Below are 24,832 nucleotides of genomic sequence, written 5' to 3'. Positions count from 1 at the left end.
AATGGTACAAACAAATCTCTGTTCTAAACATCAATCAGTACAACGCTACGTTGTACAATATGGTAGATTGCGCCTTTTACACCGGCGCCATTACCAAGGACCTCTATGAGTTTATTAGGACCCAACATCCTAATGTGGCTACTTTTTATAGCCTCCCTAAGATTCATAAGAACCTGAAAAACCCTACTGGTCGTCCCATTGTCTCCGGCAATGGAGCCATATCTGAAAATCTGAGTCGAGTAATCGACGCACATCTTCAACCCTTCGTCCTATCGCTGCCATCATTTGTCAGAGATACCATACAATTCTTAAAAATCATCAATAACCTTACACTAACGGATCATTCTATCCTCGTCACCATTGACGTGGAGGCCCTATACAGCAGTATCCCCCACACTTCAGGTCTTTCTGTTGTGAAGAGGGTTCTTCAACACAAGTCACGTTATGATTCTGCACTAAACGCATTTATTTTGAATGGTTTGGAATACATATTGCACCATAACTACTTCAGTTTCCATAACTCCCACTACCTCAAGGTACAGGGCGTGGCTATGGGGACATGTTGCGCCCCGTCCTACGCCAACCTGTACCTGGGGGGAGTGGGAGCAGTCCCTCCTGGATGACAAGAGCCTCGTCTTATACAATAGCCACATCACCAAGTGGCTCAGGCATATAGACGACATCTTCGTCATCCGGGAGGGACCCGAGGCTAGACTTATTGAATTCTTCAATTTGATCAATACCAACGATCGGAATTTGAAATTCACCATGACCTATAATCGAGACAGTGTCACATTTTTGGATGTCTTGCTTTCAACCACACCCGAAGGGAAGTTAACCAGTACTCTTTTCCGTAAGAGTACGGCTGGCAACATGGTACTCCACGCGGATAGTTTCCATCCTTTACCTCTTAAGAACTCTATCCCTTACGGACAGTATTTGCGACTTCACTGCAACTGTTCCAGTGACAGCCTGTTCATCAGAGAGGCCGGTAACCTCCAAAATCGATTGCTAGCACGTGGATACAGTCGATCATGCCTAATCAAACTATAAGACAATCCCGACTGAACCTGCTGTCCAAATCCAAATCCCCTATGAGATCTGAATCCAACCCTACTCGCATTGTGGTGCGCTACTCACGCCAACATGTGGCCATCAAAAATATTCTACAACGACACTATCGACGGATTATCTTCACCGATGACCCCAAACTCAGACACTTCATTCCTAATCAACCAGCCATAACCTACAAACGAGCGACTTCAATCAGGGACAGACTTGTCCAAAGTGAATATAAAAATGAACACAAAAGATCTAAACACTGCTCTATAACTGGTTCTTTTCCATGTGGGCACTGTTCTTATTGCCCACTAATAAGAAAAGAAAAGACCTTTCACCTTCCGAATGGAGAAGTATTCAAGCCCACACACTTCGTGAATTGCCAGACTCGAGGTGTGGTATATTTCTTTATCGTACATCACAGGACACAGAGCAACATAGTAATGACTATCTGGGTTTATATGCTACCTTTAGGTGATTGGACACTGGCAACCAATAGTAAGAAGGTTCCTCCCATATAACCCCTCCAATACAGGAAGTACCTTAGTTTTTTTGTCAGTGTCTTGAAGGTGATGATCACGGCTGTGAAAGCTCTTGCTTCAGATAACGTCCCAGTGAGGATGTTATAATTGGATCCATTCGGATGGCATATCATGCTAAAGTGGATGGTACCCGAGCCCTGGTTCAAGAACAGGGTATTGCCTGTAATGTTTCCTTATGGAGCTGGACCCTTGTGATATGGTATTCCTGGTCTTTTATTTGCCCAAGGAAACCTAAAGGGTGCTTTACAGGTCCAGGGGTGTGGATCCTAAAACAAAAGGGGACCCGGTCTCTGAAGGTCCTCAGTGGCGTTACCCGTGGTGATGGGGGAAGATTGAGCCTGTCTCAGGCCCTGCTGCGAGGATCGGTGAGTGCTTCCTTTGGAGGCCCCATTTTATTACATTATTTATATAAGTAATGTTATGTCAGATTGCATGCCAGATTGTAGTGCCTTTTGTGTCCACTGTGTGGTTCCGGAGAGCGGTTGCAGACTAGGTTCCTGTTGGGGACCGCGCACAGGGTCTCGGGCGTGCATGCGGGTAGCGCGCACATGCAGACGGCGCGTGCGTGCACAACCCGCTCCCTCCTGCGTGCGCTCTAGCATGCGGGATGGCGGCATCGCGGCCGCGTGTTTCCCACGGGCGTTTGCAGTAAGTCTCGGGCGTGCGTACGTCATGTGATGACGCACACATAGGGGAGTCAGGCGCCTGCGTGTGTCAGTAGTGTTCGTGAAGGCTCAGAGGGGCCGGGAACCAGTTGCAGTGGGACACAGAGCGGGGCACGTGAGTCGGGCATTTGCAAACTTTGTAAGGAGGCTATAGTAGGCTTTGTGTACAGCCATATAGCACAGTAAGTTTCCTCAAAATCTTGTAAGCATGTCTTTCCAGAAAACGAGGTGCAGGGAACAGGATTAATCCAGGGGTTAAAATGACTCCTTCAAAAACAGGAGATCAACCTCAGGCTACTGCAGCACCTGTCTTCCCTGAAAGACCTGTGGCATTTGGCCTGGCTGAGCCATTGCATTTGTCAGGCGTTGTGGCCACCACCAATATCCCTGCTTCGGCTTATGTTACTAAGGATGACTTAACGTCAGCTCTCGCTGGCCTTGAAGGCAAAATAGCGGGTATGATTGCCTCAGTAACGCAGGGAGGGAAGAAACTAAATAGATCTCCCTCTCCTGAGCCTGGTCCCAGTGCTGAGTCACTTGAGCACCAGGACACCCTTAGCCAATTGGGTCCTTGTGATTTGGATCCTGAATGGGCAGAGGATTTTGACGAGGTGGCCATAGGGGATAAAGATGCCAAAGCAGAGGAGTCCTCGGCGGGGGACTCAGGTTCGGAGGAACCGTTGACGGCTTAGCAATCCCAAAAGCTGTTTATCCAATCTTTAACGGAGATGGTAAGAGCAGGTTTTAAGTTGCCCCCTGTACAAGGGCCAGAAATTTCCTGTTCTACATTGGGATCCTTGCGACCTTTGCAAGGTTCTCAGGCGTTTCCTATGCATCCATTACTGGAGCAAATGATTTAAGCTGATTGGGAACATCCGGTCAGAATATACTTACCTCCTAAAAGGTTTTCTTTTTTGTACCCGATGGAGGAAAAGTTCAAAAAAAGGTGGGATACACCTTTAGTGGATGCTGCTATTTCTTCAGTAAATAAATGCTTAACCTGTCCAGTGGATAATGCCCAAGGGTTTAAAGACCCAGCAGATAAAAAGCTGGAATCTTTGCTAAAGGCCTCCTTTGCGGTGGCCGGTTCAGCAGTACAACCAGCTGCTGCGGCTATTGGGATTTGTCAATCCCTGAAGGACCGTTTTAAAAGACTGGTCAGGAACCTACCTGTTCAGGAGGAATATTCTGATGAATTAGCAGAACTTTCTCGCGCTTTATGTTTTGCACTAGACGCATTAAAAGACTCAATCCAGCAGATGTCTCGCTTTGCGCTACTCTCAGTGCATATGCGCAGAGTTTTGTGGTTAAAGAACTGGTCAGCCGAGATACCATGCAAGAGGCTACTTGCGGCTTTTCCCTTTCATGGGGAACGTTTGTTTGAAGAATATCTGGATAAGTATATCCAAAAGATCTCAGGAGGAAAGAGCTCCCTGCTTCCTGTGAAAAGAAGGAATAAGCAGCCTTCCTTTAAGATTCCGAACGCTCCTGGGCCAGGCGCATCTTCTCCCAAGAAGTATTGACGGCCTCAACCACCTGCCTTTAAAAGAACTCAGGGTCAGAAAAGAACTTGGACTCAGAAGCTGAATAAGGCCAATGCCAAGTCCTCCTTGTGAAGGGGCGCCCCCACTCTTACAAGTGGGGGGCGGACTGCGCCAGTTCGCAGATGCTTGGGCAGGGTGGGTGCAGGACAAGTGGGTTATCTCCACTAAAACGCAGGACTACAAAGTAGAGTTCCGCGATTTTCCCCCAAATCGATTTCTGAGTTCAACAGTTCCTTCGGATCTAGAAAAGAAGAAAAACCTATTCCTAGCCTTAGAACAGCTAAAAAGGCAAGGGGTGATTATCAAGGTTCCGCACAAAGAAAAGTTCAAGGGGTTTTATTCAAACCTATACACAGTGCCGAAGCTAAATGGGGAAGTAAGGCCCATTCTGGACCTCAAATCCCTCAATTCCTTTCTAAAAGTCTGAACCTTCTGGATGGAATCGGTTCGTTCAGTAATAGCATCTCTAAGAAAAGGGGACTATTTAGCATCCATAGACATCAAGGATGCATACCTGCATGTACCGATTTTCAGACAACATCAAAGGTTTCTACGCTTCTCAGTGGAAGAGTGTCATTTCCAGTTTGTAGCACTAACGTTCGGTCTGGCTACGGCCCCTCGAGTCTTCACAAAGGTGTTGGCTCCGGTATTGGCCTCTCTAAGGTCTCAGAAGATATCGGTGATAGGATATCTGGACGACCTTCTGTTGAAGGACCAGTCCTATTCTACCCTGATGGAGAATGTTTCAACTACAGTTCATGTGCTGAGATGCCTAGGTTGGATTCTGAATATGGACAAATCTGCTCTTCATCCAGTTCAAATCTTGACATATCTAGGCTTGATCCTGGATACGACCCAGGAAAGGGTGTTTTTACCCCCCTTGAAAGTCAGCTCAATAGTGGAGCTAGTCAGGAAAGTAAAAAGGGTAAAAAGACCCTCAATTCGATTATGCGTGAGACTGCTGGGGAAGATGGTGTCATCTTTCAGCGCAGTTCCTTATGCGCAGTTTCACTTCAGGTTGTTCCAGAGAACGATCCTGGAGGCTTGGGACAAGTCTGTCCTAGCTTTGGATCATCCAATATCTCTATCCCCAAAGGTAAAACAGGACCTCTCTTTGTGGTCAAAGACCAGCAACTTAAAAAATGGGAAGTCCTTTTCACCAGTAACTTGGAAGGTGGTAACTTCAGACGCCAGTCGTCTCAGCTGGGGAGCGGTATTGGAAGAGGCCTCCGTACAGGGAAAATGGTCCCAGGTAGAGAAAAACCTTACCGATCAATCTGTTGGAAATGCAAGCAGCTCGCTTGGCCCTCATATTCTGGACGGCCAGGCTGCGGGGGTCTCCGGTCAGAGTCAAGTCCAACAATTCCACAGTGGTGGCATACATCAACCACCAAGGGGGTACCCGGAGCTGGGCAGCCCAAAAAGAAATAAATCATATACTGACTTGGGCAGAGAGACACGTGCCATATCTGTTGGCAGTCTATATATTCCGGGGGTGGACAATTGGCAGGCAGACTACCTAAGTCGTCAGCAGTTGTTGCCAGGGGAATGGTCCCTCCACCCCGAAGTTTTCCTTCAAATATGCCAGCGTTGGGAGATGCCAGAGGTGGATCTCCTGGCATCCAGGTTCAATGCCAAGGTGGACAGCTTTGTGTCCAGAACCAGGGATCCACTTGCCGTGGGGACAGATGCATTGGTGGTTCCCTGGGATCGGTATTCTCTAGTTTATGCCTTTCCTCCGATCCAAATGCTGCCGCACCTGTTATGCAGGATACAGATGGAGCAGAAAACAGTAATTCTGGTGGCCCCACAGTGGCCAAGGAGGTCTTGGTATTCACAGATTGTGAGGATTACAGTAGGAGACCCATTGTGTTTCCATTCCGCCCAGACCTACTGTCCCAAGGTCTAATATACCATTCTTCTTTACGGTCGCTGAATTTGATGGCTTGGCTATTGAGACCAGAGTACTAAAAGACCGACTCTATGGTAAATTTTTCTAGACACTGGCTTCCTAGCATTTATCAAAGTAGCCAAAACAGAACCATTGATACCACGGTCTTTTAGAAGAGAAGATGGCACCCTCGTAAGTATACAATTGGGAGGGTTCTTGCCTTCCTGCAAGCAGGAATTGACTTAAACTTGTCTTTAGGAACCATTAAAGGACAGATTTCGGCCTTATCGTTTTTTTTCCAGAGGCCAATTGCATCTCATTCATTGGTACGAACCTTTATAAAGGGAGTACTACATTTAAGGCCACCAATTAGACCACCCATGGGACTTGAACTTAGTGCTTTCAGCTCTACAGAGTCAACCCTTTGAGCCTATTAAGCATATTCTTTTGATCCTATTGACTAGGAAATTGTTTTTTTTTTTTGGTGGCTATAACCTCAGCAAGAAGGGTCTTGGAGTTGGCCGCCCTTTCTTGTGAGAAACCCTTTCTGTTTGTTCATCAGGACAAGGTGGTAATGCGGCCCCGTCCGGAGTTTTTACCCAAAGTGGTTTCTAGTTTTCACTTAAATCAGGATATCGTTTTACCTTCTTTCTTTCCTAACCCTAAATCTAAGGAGGAAAGATTGCTCCATTCACTGGATGTGGTGAGAGCTATTAAGGTTTACTTGGATAAGTCAGCCCCTTTTCGGAAGTCTGACTCCTTTTTTGTTCTGCCTGAGGGTCCTAAGAAAGGACAGGCAGCAGCTAGTTCTACAATCTCTAGGTAGATTCGTCAGGTCATTATCCAGGCCTATGAGTTGAAACACAAGGTTCCACCTCGATATCTCAAGGCTCACTCTACCAGAGGAATTAGTACGTCATGGGCAGTGCGCCAACAAGTGTCGATGGCTCAGGTTTGCAAAGCGGCCGCTTGGTCTTCGGTTCATACATTCACCGGGTTTTACTGACTGGATGTTAGAACTCAAAAGGAGACTGTTTTTGGCCAGAGCGTGCTGCAAGCAGCTTTATTTGGAGCCTAAAATAAAGGGGATTTAGGTATGTTCCCTCCCCTCAAAGGCATTGCTTTAGGACATCCCAGATAGTCATTACTATGGTGCTCTGTGTCCCGTGATGTACGATAAAGAAAAATGGATTTTTAAAACAGCTTACCTGTAAAATCCTTTTCTTGGAGTACATCACGGGACACAGAGGTCCCTCCCCTCTTTTTCTGGGATCTTCATTGCTTTCTAAAAAACTAAGGTACTTCCTGTATGGGAGGGGTTATATGGGAGGAACCTTCTTACTATTAGTTGCCAGTGTCCAATCACCTAAAGGTAGCATATAAACCCAGATAGTCATTACTATGATGCTCTGTGTCCCGTGATGTACTCCAAGAAAAGGATTTTACAGGTAAGCTGTTTTAAAAATCCATTTTTCATGGAGTGTGAGTGCGGCGCCTATTACATAGGCAAAACAAAACAGGAATTTTGGAGACGTATATCCAAACATATGTACAGTATGCAAATAGGTAACCCGTACCTCCCAGTGGGGAGACACGTAGTCTCCGCACATGGTTACACAGTACCCAAAGTGATATTTATAGCTCTTTACAGGATGCATATACCAGATAGAGGGGGTGACTGGAACAAGATTCTATTACAAAAAGAACAAAAATGGATATTCCAGTTACAGGCCACATCATTTCCGGGCCTAAATGAATCTATTTCATTTGCTCCTTTTCTACGAGGATTCTTCAGGTAAAACACACTGAGAATGACGTGTCCATGCCCGAGTACCCCCATATCTGGGAATGGTCGCTCTGGGGTGAACACGCCATATCAACTAATATAATAGATGCATTCATCAATTACTATCATCCCTGAACCTCCTGATAATTCTTCTGGTATTCCATATGCTCCCATCTATATTATGTTATCTCTCTTGTGTCAGTAATAAACATTGAACACAAAGTTAGGATGGGTTTCCCTATTTAACATCTCAACATATTAGTCTTTGGACGTCCCCATACCTTTTCACTAATTGGACAAGTAGGAAGGCATCGCTGTAGGTGGCCTTACGTTACTTAAGTATATAGAGGTCAAGTACAGCGCTGCGCTAGGAATAAGACACAAACAGCAGCCAACACACCCGTAGACTCAGGATCAAACTAACAATAAAAATTCAAAAGTGTGGCGCTATGAGCTACGTGAAAAAGTGATAAATAAATGATACGAAAAAATTATTTTAAATATTCAGTAACTTCAAAGCAAATATTTCGGTATGAACCAGAAAAAAGCTACGTGAATGAATGTGATAGTGAATAAAATGATAACACTTAAATACATATACTGAATCAGGTGATGTAAAAATCACAAAATGATATTGAATACAAAGTCCAAATGGGTGAACAAACAAAAGCAAAGAGTCTGTGATAACAGTGCAAAAATAATGATGAACGGGTATCTCCTGAGCATGCAGGAGGATTGTTCAGACCCGGCAACCTGGTAGATAAATGGGCCGTAGGGAGACCAGAAGTGCAGAGAGGATTGAAATCGGTGTCAGGACCATCACCAGAAACCAAGGAGGCTTACCAGAAGTATTGGCCTGAAATGGCGTATGCCATACAGGTCAAAAAGGCTTGATGACCAACAGGTCTAGGTATTATATCTGGTCAGATGTCATCACACAGATGGGGGGAACAAATCAGCACGGCTTCCTCCTCAATGGGTACACCATGAGCCAAGCGAATAAATTGTATTACATGTGAGGGATAAAAACACTCACATAGCGTGATAACGTTTAAACTTGGATTTATTTAAAAATATTGAATAAAAATAAACTCACATTTTCAGAAGATAAGAAAAGCATGTAATCTTGTAGCGGTAGTCATGAGGGGTCCTTACGTTACTTCCGATATGATTGATATGTACTTACCTCGAACCATATCAATCAACAAACATAATCACTTTTAATGATACATGGACTCGGCATCGCACCATACAGCTCACAGCTTTAAATTCAAATTGATTTCTCCTTAATGATTGTGCTATGTTTGTCCACTATAACTGGGCATATCTACCATCGGTGGTGCATATATGGCATACATTATCATATGATGTATTGATGGCTATGCAATACTTGTAATGCATTTCTGACTATTGGTCCTTTGCTTTTGTTTCCGTTTTGCTTTATTTATTTTTTCTCTCCCCCCAATTAGTGATACCATCCGTCCCTGGTCTGCCGGCCTAGGGGGAGTGGGACCTCCGCCACATCATTCTTTCCTGGCAGGGTGGGGAGGCGCAAGGGCCCTGTGCCTCCCCATGCATCCACCGGGTGGCAGCACCACTTGGAATGCACTTTTTTCCCTGCCAGCGGCAATCTGGACTGTCTCCGTGCGCCGTTGATGTGCTCGCGCGGGTGACGTCACGGCGGTCACGCAGCTGCAGCGGTTCCGAGGTCTCTCCTTCCGAAATGCCAGGGGAGTCACACCTGGAGTGACGCTTTGTGCCACTATCCCTGGTGAGGGGGATTACCCGGAGGGCGGAGTGGCGGCACCTGCACAACGTTCGCAGCGTCAACTGAGAATTGGTGAGATTAGCCATATTACTACACTAGACCTCATGGTGTGTGCTTTCCACCATGAATGTCGCTTACAATCATGCACTCACAGTCATAACTTCTGATGTTTGCAGATCCCCTTTTTACTCACATTGCGTATACACCAAGGTGGTACACCCAAGGGTGTCCCCTTTCCCTAACTGGAACGAATATCCCTACATGAATTAAGGTAATCTTATTGTTGTTCACTCACTATATGTATTTTTCACACTCTCCAGTACCACTTTCCTTGCCCTTTTCTTCTCCTTTTACTCACAGTTCTTGGGTATTTTTGTAGTCACATGAGGTTCATTTTTTGCCAGTGTGGTCGGTCACGTTTGTGTTGTTCATTAGTACACTTCTTTGCACCTTAACCCTTATTTCACTCTTACATTCTCATCTTCCACTTGACTCTTTTATATACACTTTTTAATTGGTTTTTCCATACTCACCTAGTCATTTACTCTGAATCCAATTCGCTATAATTACAATTAACCCCAATATTATATTAATTTTGTCGATACTGGTTTTGGTCTGTGTTTCTTTTCATTTCTTCCCTTTCATTCCTCTCATCTATCCCTCACCTATTTCACCACCCTCCCCCCTCTTTTTTTTTTTTTCCCTCCCCCCCTTTTTTACCCATCTGACTGTCCCACGCATGTCTTTTTCACCTTTTCCCTTTTCCTTCCCCCACTTTCCTCGTCTTCATCATCTGAGTTTTCACACAGACCATCCAAGACACAGTAATTGATACATAATACACGTATAGTGCACAGACTATAGATTATTAAGTAGATATATATATATATATATATATATATATATATATACACACTCTCTCACCATCCTTTTGAGCTGTTCATTTATTATACTATATATAACACCTTGACTACAGGTGCTGCCCGTCCCTCTCCTCAGCTTCCCCAACTGTTTGGGATTTCCCATTGTGTGACTCCTCGTAAGGCGCACATGAGCGGTGGGTTCCCCTCTTGCTGACTGCGCCGACCATTGAGAGATGTTGAGATCGTGTAAGGGTTTTTTTTTTCCATACAGAGAGCACTGAATATGGCCTAATACACTGTGATTGGTAAATATGGGAAATTATTTATTACTGTTTGTTCTTCCCTTTTTTACTTATCAATTAAAATTTCAACACATGTTAACGTTTTTACAGTTTATATAATCCTCTGAAGAAGACCCGTTGGGGTCGAAACGGGTCAGGATTCAAATACAAGATACATATATCATTTTTCTATGGTGTTTGATTATGGTGCATTATTAGTGTATACTGTAATGTTAGTGACATTGCTTTTACTTTTCATATATGTACCACAGCTCATGTTTTGACCACATATATTTTAAACAGCTACTTTTTGATACTTTGTTATAATATAAATAAAAAATAAAGAATTTTCATTACCATATAATTCTGATATATGTTTATCTCTTGCTGCCTAGAAAACCCCCCATGGGGGACAGTTTCCTTCTTTGATAATTTCATACGGGGTGTGCAGACATTTTTGTCTTCTCCCTCATGAGTGTCTTCCATTTAATGTTTAGCGCTCTCAGCCATTGGCTGAGAGCACTGACCGGGAGCTGGTTGGCAGACCTTTTTCGGTCATGCCCTTTCAACAGAAGCCGACCGAATGGCCGGCTTCTCCTGGACTGGCTGCAGTACACACGGGCCGAATGTCAGCTGGTTTTTATTGTACAAGCTGATGCCGCCCAACATTCGGACCATGTGTATGGGGCTTAACACTGTATTGTTTGACTACAGTGCAGTACTATTCCTTATAGGTTATCAAAATGACTTGAATAAGGGATTTTCATATATGTTTGTGCTATTTTGCGGATTTTAATTTATTTAGATTTAACAAGCGCAAAATCTTTACGAATTGCATATGCCTATGAAAAGTGTACCATGCCAAGTTATCTCAAATATATTGTGTAAACGTCAGGTTTGAAAGGGTTAAAAATCATAGTTTAGTTTCTTAAAAAATGGTTAGTTCTCCTAGCTGTTTTAAAATTTCATATATGGCAGTTCTTCAATTGTCTCCTAGATACAGCAAACAAATATCAGTTTGCTATAGCGCTAAAGAGTTTGAAAACACTTGATATGCCAACAGAACAAACAATCACAAGGGGCTAATGGCAGCATTTGTCATTTATTAAAAAATAGCCATTTAAAGAGGATGTACAGTCAGCTTTCCTTTTTGTATATGGCAATCTAGTATAAACATAGGGTCCAACAGTTACTATTATAAAAAAAAATCAACTGTTGTATGAAAGCTGAACTAGAAGTGTTTCATACCTACAGCATGTAAACGTTTTGCAAATATTTTATCTTAATTGCAGAGTTCCGCAAGAAATAGACCATGGAATATATACTGCTACCTTATGCTGCTACCTTCAGGTGATTGGATGCTGGCAAAAGCTTTGCTTGGAACACACCCAGTACAACTTCATACAACACAAACCACTCTGTAGGACTCCAGTTTTTGGCCAGTGTTCTTTCCTATAGAAGGTTTTTGCACTACTTTGTTCCGACTTCGGTGTGACTTGTTCTCACATGGTTTTCACCAGTCTCATGACATTGCATCAAAAATCCCGACTCGGTTTCCTCTAATGCGACCCCTCTAAGTCGCGCAATTTACAGTGCGACTTTGCAATGCGATTTTTGATGCAATGTAATGAGACTGGCGAGAACCATGTGAGAATAAGTTGCGCCAAAAGTAGTACAAAAACCTTTTTTGGAGTCGCACCAATTAGAACGGAGACCATTGAAATACATGGATTTTGACTTGTCTTGCGACTACGCATGTGTCAAGTCGCACAACAACTCGCAGTAGTGGAAACAGAGCCTTATTCATTCTTTTTATTTTTCTTTAACTACTTTGACTGGCACGTCCATCAAGATTCGTCTAACTGCTTATTTCAGGGTACAGTCAAAGAATGCCACAGCTGTGGCCTACATAAACAATCAATCAAGGGATACAAGAAGTCAACAGGCATAAACAAAGCAAGCCTGGTTCTCTCCTGAAACACAAGATGTCGACACCATGACCTCAATATTCAACAAAAAGTTGGATAACTGTGTGGACAGGTCCAGGGATCCCCTGGCCTTTGCCGTGGATGTCCTGGTGATTCAGGAACACCAAAATGTCAACATCATGACCTCTATAATCAACAAAAAGCTGGACAGACTTGTGAAATAAAGTAGAGATCTTGCGAGCCACAACAGTCCAATGCCTATAAAGTGGAAATAATAATAATATAATAATAATAATATCCAGCTGCAGACGCAGATCACATTTCATAACCGTTCAAAAATGATATAGAGAAATAAGTGCGTTGCGCTAGAAAAAATCATAATAAATATATACCTATGTGTAAATTTGCATCAAGTGTGTATCAATCAAATACAAAACTTATGTGATATATTCATAACCATCAAATATCGATCAAGTAAATAAAGTAGTAAATTCATAAGTGACAGTCCATGCCAGAAATAGTTTGAAATTGCAATGTGCATATGCAATATCAAAAGTGCAACATAGAATATGAAAGTGCACAGTGCTCTACATATACATAAAAAAATTCTATCAGATGTTCCTTTGTGATACTCAAAAAAGGGAAAATCAACCAGCGCAACAGTAATCCCTAAGGTATAAGCAGCTGAAAATACTGAGGATCAAAATATCAAATCCCAAAAACAGAAATAAATAAAAAGCAGTACAGCGCTAAAATTTAAACTAATAATAATTAAACTAAAAAGAACTAAAAAAGTCCATAAAACTTGTGAAAGAAGTCCAAAAAAGCACTGATAAGCTTCCAGTGTTGAGAGTGAAGAGATACACAATAAATGGTGACTTCCGTGACACCCTCCACCAGCATAAGGATTGGCCCCTCACCTCATGTAATGGACCCCTGAGTAAATCAGTCAGGTCTTATACAGCATTCCCATTGCTGGGTCAGTAAGCACACATCAAAACTTGCAGTGGAGGGACAGTCCGGATATGAGATCCTCTTCAACTCCAATCAGCACATACATGTAATAAAATAAGCAATATCTAGTGCTCTCTGTATTTCAAACCATATATCTGTTTATTAAAAGTTGAACAAAAACTCACAAGCGTAGCACTATGCCCCAGTGCTAGGGATCAAAGCAGTCATAAACACGGCGTGTCTGTGGGAATCAGCATCAGGACGCGGGTGACGTCACAAACGTATCATGTGATGTCCGTACGCATTACGTCCCATAAAGTAGGCGGGACTTCATCAGCGGTGACGTACGAACGTGCTACACCCATTAATATAACTAAAGTCAGCTGATCCGCTTAGCCAATAGCGACAAATGCTAGGTAGTCACCATAGTAACTCCCAAGCTACGGAGTGCTGACAATAACAAGCTGATTCCCCATTAAACCTTTCATAGTATAAGAATACTTATAAACAATAAATGAGATAGATCAAATAGATAAAAATAGAACACCGTAGCACCAGCGTCCCCGCTAATTCCCTCAGACCTCCACAAATAATGACAAATGACAGATAAAATAACAAAATTAATCTACTTAGTGTAGAACAATAAAATATCATAGAAAACATTAACGATCAGAGATAAAACAGTTAATATCGAATTCGACATTTAAGCCCCCGGGCACAAGTACCTTTGTGTCATGGATCCAATAAGATTCCCTGCGGCAAAGCACCACTAGCTCTAACCCATCTATTCCAGTTGTGGTTCTAGTCAGGTGGCCACACACCCCCCTGTCCCACCGTCCCATCATCCACCTGTTCAAAGTTATGAACATCTACCCTCTGGCCCTCCACCACCTGGGGGGGGTTATATCCCTAGAGGGAATCATAGAGGGAGGAGGGGTAGGGGAAGAGCAAGAGGTCCGCCCACTGCCCCTACTGGTAATGGTTCTTATTACCATTATAATCATGCACCCTCACCTAGGAGAGATAATCACAGATACAATTCCCCCTACTATGGTATCCAGGAAAAAAGGCCCCCCCAAACTCCTCGAGTTGACCAGGTGCCTGTTTATAATAGATTTGCCCCTTTACAATCCAATGGCAACCAAGAGGGAGGGGATTTTCTAGGGACGTGGAGTGGACCAGGTGGGGGTCGACCCATGTATCCACCCAGTCAGGCGGATTGGTGGAGACACCAATCTCAGCAGTCCCCACAACCAAACGCTCAGTATCGAAAAAGAAAAGAGAGAGAGGAAGGAGAGGGGGTAGGAGAATTCAAAAGACCAAAACCCCATTAGGTGCAGGAATTTACAATTTGAGTAGTTGTGATTTGAGTGAGAGCGAGATGAGAGTCCTTGATGGAGGGCTTAAATTTGCTCCCACTAAAAATCTCAATAAATTTCATACATATGTCAATATTCATAAATTTGTCAGAAATTTGAATATGAAAAAATATTTTTGAACCACCCTATGAAACATACAGTTGTCCAAAAGGGTAATCATTCTAATCTTCGCAACAAATCCACGTTTAATCCTCTTAACACTGATAATAAGTATTTGGATGTGTTTAAAAATGTTGTGTTTAATGATTTAGACAAAATGAAGATTCGGAAAGTAACAGATCCCCAAGATATTAAACAGGGTATGGAACTGTTGGAGAAAAGAAACAATATCATCATACGTCCCGCTGATAAGGGGGGGCGGGTTGGTGATTCAGGATAAAACCAAATATTTAGCTGAAATGAACAAATTATTAAGCGATCAAGATACATACAAGGTACTGAACAAAGATCCTATGTTGGAATATAAGGATGAATTACATTGGCTAATTGAGGAAGGAAAGGGCACTAATATCCTTAATAAAAAGGAGGCAGCCTATCTTGACCCCCTTTTTTGCAGGACTCCCATCATATATTGCCTTCCCAAGATTCACAAGGATAGTGTCAACCCTCCGGGAAGACCTACCGTGAATGGTATTGAATCCATCTCCTCTAGGGTAGGGCAGTATATAGATAGCTTTCTTCAACCCTCGGTGTCTAAAACATCAGCCTTTCTCAAAGACACCAAGCACATCATTCAAATGATTGAATCTGTCCAATGTTCTCCTTCCAGTATCCTTGTGACAGCGGATGTTGGATCCCTGTATACTATCATTGGACATGAGGATGCGCTATCCTCGGTACAATGGGCCATGCCGTCTTTCTCTAATCTTGCTGACCAACATCAGAAGTTTATCCTGAAGAGTCTTAGTTTCTGCTTGGCTAGGAACTATTTTTGGTACAACCAACAGTTTTATCTACAAACCAGGGGTGTTGCGATGGGAGCGCGTTTTGCTCCCAGTGTGGCCAATTTGTTCATGGCCCATTGGGAGGAGGACGTTGTCTTCAAATGTCGCCCCCCCTGAGTTGGTGTGCTATAAAAGATTTATAGACGACCTCTTCATCATTTGGGAAGGAGATCAAGGTAGCTTGGATTTATTCATGCATACCCTTGGTTCCAATACTAAGAACATTCAGCTTACATGGAACTTTAGCACTGAAAAAATAGTGTTCCTTGATCTTGAGATTAATAAGGTTGAGGATGGCTTCCGGTTGTGCAATTACTTTAAGCCGACTGACCGTAACTCTTACATACCCCTGGGGAGTTGCCACCATAAATCTTGGTTGTGCAATATCCCCAGGGGTCAATTTGTTTGGTTAAGACATAACTGCACACGGGAGGACGATTTCATCTCCCAATCATTGGTACTCTCTTCCAGGTTCCAAGAGAAAGGCTATGACAAGATTTCCTTGGAAAGGGATATTGAGCATGTACGTTCCTTGGACAGGGCATCACTGATCACTGATAAAGTAAAAGAGATTAGTACTAGTGTTTCTAATTTCCGAATGGTGCTGGATTATAATGTCCAGCACAAGAAATTTGAAAAAGTTATTGAAAAAAATTGGTTTATCCTGAAACAAGACAGAGTGTTGGGACCTTTGTTACCACAACGCCCTGCCTTCATATACAAAAAAGCACCTTCCTTACGCGACAGGCTTGCCCCGGGAGTGGTGGACCCACCGGTGCAATCTGAGAATAGATTATTCTCGTTTCTATCTGGGTTCTATGCCTGTGGGCGATGTACAGCTTGTAGGCACTCTAAAAGTAACCTTAAAAAACGTAAGAATTTCAGAGCAACTGCTACCAATAAGGAGTACAAGATTGATCAACTGATCACTTGTGCGACAGTAGGTGTTGTTTACATGCTCCAATGTGGATGTGGCCTCCAATATATTGGGAGGACATCGAGGCCCCTCCACGTAAGGCTTGGGGAGCATGTAAACAACATAAAAAATGGATTAAAAACACACAATGTACTGAAGCATTATAGATTGGTTCATAATAAAAACCCCAAATGTCTCCAGTTCTGGGGCATCAAACAAGTGACCAAACACTGGAGAGGGGGTAATTTCCTGCGACAAATTAGTCGCAGGGAATCTTATTGGATCCATGACACAAAGGTACTTGTGCCAGGGGCTTAAATGTCGAATTCGATATTAACTGTTTTATCTCTGATCGTTAATGTTTTCTATGATATTTTATTGTTCTACACTAAGTAGATTCATTTTGTTATTTTATCTGTCATTTGTCATTATTTGTGGAGGTCTGAGGGAATTAGCAGGGATGCTGGTGCTACGGTGTTCTATTTTTATCTATTTGATCTATTTCATTTATTGTTTATAAGCATTCTTATACTATGACAGGTTTAATGGGGAATCGGCTTGTTATTGTCAGCGCTCCGTAGCTTGGGAGTTACTATGGTGACTACCTAGCATTTGTCGCTATTGGCTAAGCGGATCAGCTGACTTCAGTTATATTAATGGGTGTAGCACGTTCGTACGTCACTGCTGATGAAGTCCCGCCTACTTTATGGGACGTAACGCGTACGGACATCACATGATACGTTCGTGACGTCACCCGCGTCTTGATGCTGATTCCCACAGACACGCCGTGTTTATGACTGCTTTGATCCCTAGCACTGGGGCATAGTGCTACGCTTTTGAGTTTTTATTCAACTTTTAATAAACAGATATATGGTTTGAAATACAGAGAGCACTAGATATTGCTTATTTTATTACATGTATGTGCTGATTAGAGTTGAAGAGGATCTCATATCCGGACTGTCCCTCCACTGCAAGTTTTGATGTGTGCTTACTGACCCAGCAATGGGAATGCTGTATAAGACCTGACTGATTTACTCAGGGGTCCATTTCATGAGGTGAGGGGCCAATCCTTATGCTGGTGGAGGGTGTCACGGAAGTCACCATTTATTGTGTATTTCTTCACTCTCAACACTGGAAGCTTATCAGTGCTTTTTTGGACTTCTTTCACAAGTTTTATGGACTTTTTTAGTTCTTTTTAGTTTAATTATTATTAGTTTAAATTTTAGCACTGTACTGCTTTGTATTTATTTGTTCCTTTGTGAAAAGCAAAAATCATAAATAATAAATGCCAAATGAAACATGTAAAACAGTGTCCATTTGTAATATCATCCAGCATGCTCATCCAATCTATAGTGCTACAAAACCATGCTCCGGTGCACTCCAGTGACCTCCCCAAGGCTGTTGCGCTCACCTCAGAGCATGTGACACAGTGGTTAGCTGCGTCCAAACACGCTTTGGAGCCACCCCCGGGCTCTATACTGAAATGAAGATGTCGATCTCCAGCTGGTTCAATCAATACAGCTCCAAGCCATAAACAAGAAAATACACAATAGTGTGATACCGTAAAAATTCATTAATAAAACACACACACATTAGTAAAAAATGCCGGTATGTAATACCATACCACATGCCATACCGGCATTTTTTATCACTTTGGAAGCCTGATACAGAGTGGTGCACTCACGCACCTGTGTAATGTGAGTACCCCAGTGTGGGGAGTGTGTTTTATTAATACATTTTTACGGTATCACACTATTGCGTTTTTTCTTGCTTATGGCTTGGAGCTGTATTGATTGAACCAGCTGGAGATCGACATCTGCATTTCAGTATAGAGCCCGGGGGTGGCTCCAAAGCGTGTTTGGACGCAGCTAACCACTGTGTCACACGCTCTGAGGTGAGCGCAACAGCCTTGGGGGGATCACTGGAGTGCACCGGAGCATGGTTTTGCAGCACTATAGATTGGATGAGCATACTAAATGATATTACATATGGACACTGTTTTACACGTTTCATTTGGCATTTATTATTTATGATATTTGCTTATCACAAAGGAACATCTGGTAGAATTTTTTGATGTATATGTAGAGCACTGTGCACTTTCATATTCTATGTTGCATTTTTGATATTGCATATGCACATTGCACTTTAAAACTTTTTCTGGCATGGACTGTCACTTATGAATTTTCTACTTTATTTACTTGATCGATATTTGATGTTTATGAATATATCACATAAGTTTTGTATTTGATTGATACACACTTGATGCAAATTTACACATAGATATATATTTATTATGTTTTTGTTCTAGCGCAACGCACTTATTTCTCTATGGACAGACTTGTGGCCAGGTCCAGCGGTGCCCTGGCCTTTGCCGTAGATGTCCCTGTGATTCCTTTGTTTCCATTTCAGACTGGTGTATGCATTTACTATAGTTAAGATTCACTCTCTACAGCTCTACAAGAGAGGAAGAACGGTTTCTGGTGATCCTCAGCACTCTAAACTGGTCCAGAGAACTTTGTACCCAGACACCTAGCAGAAGAATTGTGGTTGAGCCCGAATGACTGCTGGCCTTGATTGAATTATATCTTAGCTCCCGTCCTGATATATAGCCCTCTTTTATTGTTTCCCCTTGCAGTATATATATTTAAATAATTACCATCTACTCACCCTATGATCTAGTAGCATCAACAATATTGTGTTTGGCCACCTTATCGCCTATTTATATACAGTGTTTTCATCCACCGTCGAATCACTGTCTATATGTGTGCTCTTGCAGAAGCAATGTGTAAGTGGCATGGATTACAGTTTGTGTTGTTAACAATGCTATGTTAATAGCGACATGTACTCATTCTATTTGTTTTTTTTTTATTTAGGCCACTTAGCTTTGCCCCCAAGATGTAAAGGTCCTGAGGAAGTGAATTGATGTGAAATGCATTGACCTTTTGAGATATTTCAGCAATTGATATGTCAGCAAAGAGATTTGTAATGGAAATAATGCATATCACCTACATGGTCTGAAAAGGGCTTATTTCCCATATCATTTTAAGTATGATTTTAAACTTTTGAATTCAATTTTCTACTATTGTGATATATAAATATGTGTCTGTCCTCTATAGTAAGGGTGAGCTCAAGCGTGTTCGCAGCTCCATGTGCTCGTGCCCACAGAAAGCTGACACTCTGCAGCGCTAATCACAAGTATTGAAGCATTTCCTGATCTGTGCAGCCGCGGATCGGGAAATGTCTCACTTCCTGTGATTAGTGCTTCGGAGTGTCAGCTTCCTGGCGGGGGCGGGCACGTGGAGTTGCGAACACGCCTGAGCCCATCCTTACTCTCTAGTACCAGTAAAGTCCGACATATATGGGTTTTTTGATGTGTTAAATTTCTCCTTGCAAAACTGCTTCAGGTCTGTTCTGTAGTATACGGATCGTAAATAACAGCCTTTACCAAGTCTAAGCATAAATTCTGTACTGGATTGAGATCTGGACTCAGATTTAGCAATTTCAGCATACCAATGTTAATTTTAGTTGTTTTGTCTTTGTTGTCTTTACGATTGGTGTTATTCTTTTGCTGGAAGACAAATCTTCTTTCAAGGCTCAGTTTTCTAGCACACTGCAGGTTTCCCACCTGGATTTAGCTGCACTTTGTTTCATTCATTACACCCTCTTATCCTAGAAAACTTTCTAGCACAGAAGGCATCCCTGTAGCGGGATACAGCTGCCACCATACTCAACCATGAAAATGGTGTGTTTATGATGGTTTTGGTTGGATCGCCAAAAGGCAACATTTTTGTTTTTATAAGATCATAGAACCTTTATCTATCTGATTTTAGAGTCTACCATGTACAGTACCTTCTGGTAAACCGTAGGCAAGATTTCAAGTGAGTGCTTGCTTTTGCCACGCTCCATGGCTCTGCCTTGTGAAGCACCCAAGCAACAGCTGTATGCTGGAGGATTGTTAACTACTTTAGAGAGGGCACAGGTCTCTTTGAGGCCTCACTCAATAACCTTCTCCTTGTAGTCGTTCATCTTTTGGTGGATGGCTTGCTCTTGGCAGGTTTACAGCCACGCTATATGCTTTCTTAAAGCAGTAGCAAACCACAAAAAAAAAAAATACTAGCATATTATGAAAGACTTACCTTAAACCGAAGCCCTCCAGCGGAACACTTTCACCGTTGACAAGGCTTCCTTCCGGGTTCATGGGCTTAGGCCATTTGAATGGCCCAGCTGCGACAACATCACACCTGCACATGCACGTGAAAGTCATGGCCTCAGCACAGCTCTCTCAATGGAAAGCATGTCCATAGACAGCACAGTGTACATGCACGGGTGATGTCACTGGCTGCTACTAAAGTAAATATCTCCTAAACAAGGCATGTTTAGGAGATATTTACTGTACCTACAGGTAAGCCTCATTTTAGGCTCATCTGTAGGTATAAATCAATAAAAGGACTTTACTTTAGTAATGATTTTTTAATGATTAATTAAGGTGTATCCCAAGAGATACTTGGTGACTTGGAAATTTTCTTGTATCCATCCCCTTTGCTTGCTTTTCAATCAACCTTTCCCAGAATTGTTTGGAGTGTTTTTTGTCTTCATAATGTAGGTTATGCCATGATACTGACTTACCAGAAGCTGTATCTTTAAGTTACACATGTATTTATACTACAATTTATTATACTACAGAATTTATATAGCACCAAAAGTTTGCAAAGCACTTTACAAAATGCAAGGAGACAGTATAGTTACAATACAAGTCAATACAATACAAGAAGAATAAGGCGGTCCTACTTGTTAGAGCTTACAATCTAAAAGAAAGGGTAAAGTGATACAAAAGGTAATAACTTTAGGGATGAGCTGATGATGGAAACACAAATTAAGTTTATTAGTTAGAGACAAGAAAGGCTACTCTGAAGAGATGGGCTTTCAGGTATCGCCTAAAGGCATCTAGAGTAGGAGATAGTCAGGCAGATTGGGGTAAGGAGTTCCAGAGGATGGGAGAGGATGAAAATGTGAGTTAGAGAGTGTAGGATGGAGCAAGAGGGTAACCATAGTAGTTGTGAGGAAACAGATGGATTGAATATGCAGGTAGCCATGGAATGTTAGGTGGGGGAGAAGATATCTGCACAGTAGAGATCTCATCATAAATTGCATAAATCTTATTTTTGAAGTGATTGGCTATCTCATGAGATTGTGTGGATTTTTGCTGCTGCCTGAGGATGGGGGTGATGGGCCTGTTGGTGAAAGTTAAATGATGGAGGCCCAGAATTAGGGGATAAATCTCCAGAAGTTAGAATAAGCAGAAGGGTGAGGGAGGTAATGTGGGAATACAATTTATATGAAGGGACATGCCTCAGTGTCCTGGAGGTTTGGTCAGCAAAGGTTCAGACTTGAAACCCCTTGACTACACACTAGCAGCCTCCTTTCAACCAAGTATGTGACTTTGGAAAAGAACTGATTGCATCAGTGATAATATCTGTCCGACTATCTCCAACTCTAGCTACTTTTAGGCGATCCCTGAAAACTTTCCTCTTCAGAGAAGCGTATCCTGCCACACCTAACAACTGTACTTTAATTTTCTTCATCGGCTCATCCCCCACAGTTATTACCTTTTGTATCACTTGACCCTCCCCTCTAGATTGTAAGCTCTAATAAGCAGGGCCCTCAGATTCTTCCTGTATCGAATTGTATTGTAACTGTACTGTCTGCCCCCTATGTTGTAAAACGCTGTGCAAACTGTTGGCACTATATAAATCCTGTATTATAATAATAATGGCAAAGGTGTGCCACATTAGAGGGGGTGTACACTTATGCAATCAGTTATTTTGTGTGTATGCTATTTGTCAACAATTTAAAAACAGAGTGTAGTTATCAGTTTTCACTTTGACATGAGAAAAGTCTATTTCTGTTGAACAGATTAAACTCACTGTGACAATAAATTATGAAAACTTCCAAGGGGGTTAACACTGTATATTCAAGCTAGAGATATTTTGCCTTTCTGTCCACATTTAGATTGCATAAACCAATTGCTGAACAAAGAAACAAAAACTTATGCATGGGGCAGATTTTAAAATACCTTGATACAGTTACACAACTGGTTAATTAAGTCAAATTTTTTTCTATAAATACTAGATATGGGTTATATCTGCAGGGCAATATTTCTTTTGATCGCAAATATATATATCATTACAAGCAGAAGACACTGAAAAATTTGAGGCAGGCATGCAACACAACAGTATGTCACCTGCAAAGACTGTAAATGGTAACTCCAGAATGAAAAGGTATTTGATGTGATGAGCTCACCTACCTCCAAAGAAACTTTTGCTGTTTGTTCTTTCTGTTGCTCTAAGTCTTTTGTTAATGAAGAATTCAGTCTTTCTAGCTGCAAAAGTCTCCTTGCCAGATGAACACTGATGTCAAATAAATGAAGAAAAAATAAACGTATATTATGCTACACATCTGTATATAAATCAAATAGACAAACAGATATCATGTACTATATTCAAAAGGAAAGGAAGGTGTGGGTGTATTGTATCTTATACTGTATGTCTTTCATTATCCCCCCCCCACCCACTTTCATTTACTAGTAACAATAGCTATTTTTTTTCCATTTGTTTTGATAAATATGAAATGACTGCACTGCTGAATGTATTGTTTTATCTATCATAAGAAGACAGTTTATCAAATGCAAAACATACATAGTAAATAGTTAAAACGTAAAACTGAACACATGTACTGTATATATTTTTATTTATGTTTCATGCATAAAAATCTTTCATCCATCTAGCTGCCAGTAATTAAATTTACAGCAAACACTCGTATGTAATTATGTATACTGTATGCCTAAATTACTGCAGTCAAAACAGAGGAATTTTGACTTAACAGTAAATTCCATATTTTGGAGTACAATACAGGACACAGTCAAGTTATTCATAGACAATGGGGCAGATTTTAAAATACCTTGATACAGTTACACAACTGGTTAATTAAGTCAAATTTTTTTCTATAAATACTAGATATACTGAATGTATTGTTTTATCTATCATAAGAAGACAGTTTATCAAATGCAAAACATACATAGTAAATAGTTAAAACGTAAAACTGAACACACGTACTGTATATATTTTTATTTATGTTTCATGCATAAAAATCTTTCATCCATCTAGCTGCCAGTAATTAAATTTACAGCAAACACTCGTATGTAATTATGTATACTGTATGCCTAAATTACTGCAGTCAAAACAGAGGAATTTTGACTTAACAGTAAATTCCATATTTTGGAGTACAATATAGGACACAGTCAAGTTATTCATAGACAATGGGGCAGATTTTAAAATACCTTGATACAGTTACACAACTGGTTAATTAAGTCAAATTTTTTTCTATAAATACTAGATATGGGTTATATCTGCAGGGCAATATTTCTTTTGATAGCAAATATATATATCATTACAAGCAGAAGACACTGAAAAATTTGAGGCAGGCTATTTTTTTTCCATTTGTTTTGATAAATATGAAATGACTGCACTGCTGAATGTATTGTTTTATCTATCATAAGAAGACAGTTTATCAAATGCAAAACATACATAGTAAATAGTTAAAACGTAAAACTGAACACATGTACTGTATATATTTTTATTTATGTTTCATGCATAAAAATCTTTCATCCATCTAGCTGCCAGTAATTAAATTTACAGCAAACACTCGTATGTAATTATGTATACTGTATGCCTAAATTACTGCAGTCAAAACAGAGGAATTTTGACTTAACAGTAAATTCCATATTTTGGAGTACAATACAGGACACAGTCAAGTTATTCATAGACAATGGGTTACAGACTCGTACCTTCAGATGACTGGACTGGACACTCTTAAGCTTTTCCCCATTACCCCTTCTCCACTCCAAGAGGAGTTTGGGGGGGGGGGGGGGGTCCTGTGACCTGTACTGTACTCCAAGATATGGAAATTACAGGCAAGTCAAGCAATGAATACAAGGATGGATAATAAATAGGCAATCTGAAATGTGGTGTTAAAAACCCAAAGTTCAGAGTGCCGCTGCAAAAACCTTGAGACTGAAAGCTGCATCTGCAAGAGAATGGACATCCACCTGGTAAAACTTTGCAGAAGTATGAACAGAAGACCAGGTGGCTGCCTTACAGAGTTGAGCAACAGAGGCTTGGTGCCTAGAGGCCCAGGATACTCAAACAGATCCAGTGGAGTGGACACGTAACAGCACAAGGGGAAGTTTTTGTTTTTGAGCATAGGCTCTTAAAATCGAATTCCTTATCCACTGTTCAATGGTGGCTTTTGAAGCA

General features: G+C 41.6%; 1 protein-coding gene across 2 annotated transcripts in view; it reads right to left on the bottom strand.

The window, feature by feature from the left end:
- The window catches only part of PIBF1 (progesterone immunomodulatory binding factor 1), a 301,512-nt gene that overhangs the window by 73,773 nt on the left and 202,907 nt on the right, over positions 1-24,832 (bottom strand). For both annotated transcript variants that reach the window (XM_073614256.1, XM_073614257.1), the window contains one exon: positions 22,825-22,927. In XM_073614256.1, coding sequence (XP_073470357.1) covers positions 22,825-22,927 — 103 coding nt within the window. The remainder of the gene's footprint in view (positions 1-22,824; positions 22,928-24,832) is intronic.

The sequence above is a fragment of the Aquarana catesbeiana genome, linkage group LG02 (genome assembly GCF_042186555.1).
Source record: "Aquarana catesbeiana isolate 2022-GZ linkage group LG02, ASM4218655v1, whole genome shotgun sequence".
In the NCBI taxonomy this organism is placed as follows: domain Eukaryota; kingdom Metazoa; phylum Chordata; class Amphibia; order Anura; family Ranidae; genus Aquarana; species Aquarana catesbeiana.
The sequence above is the reverse complement of the archived record's forward strand: the minus strand, read 5'-3'. Positions and strand labels throughout refer to the sequence as shown.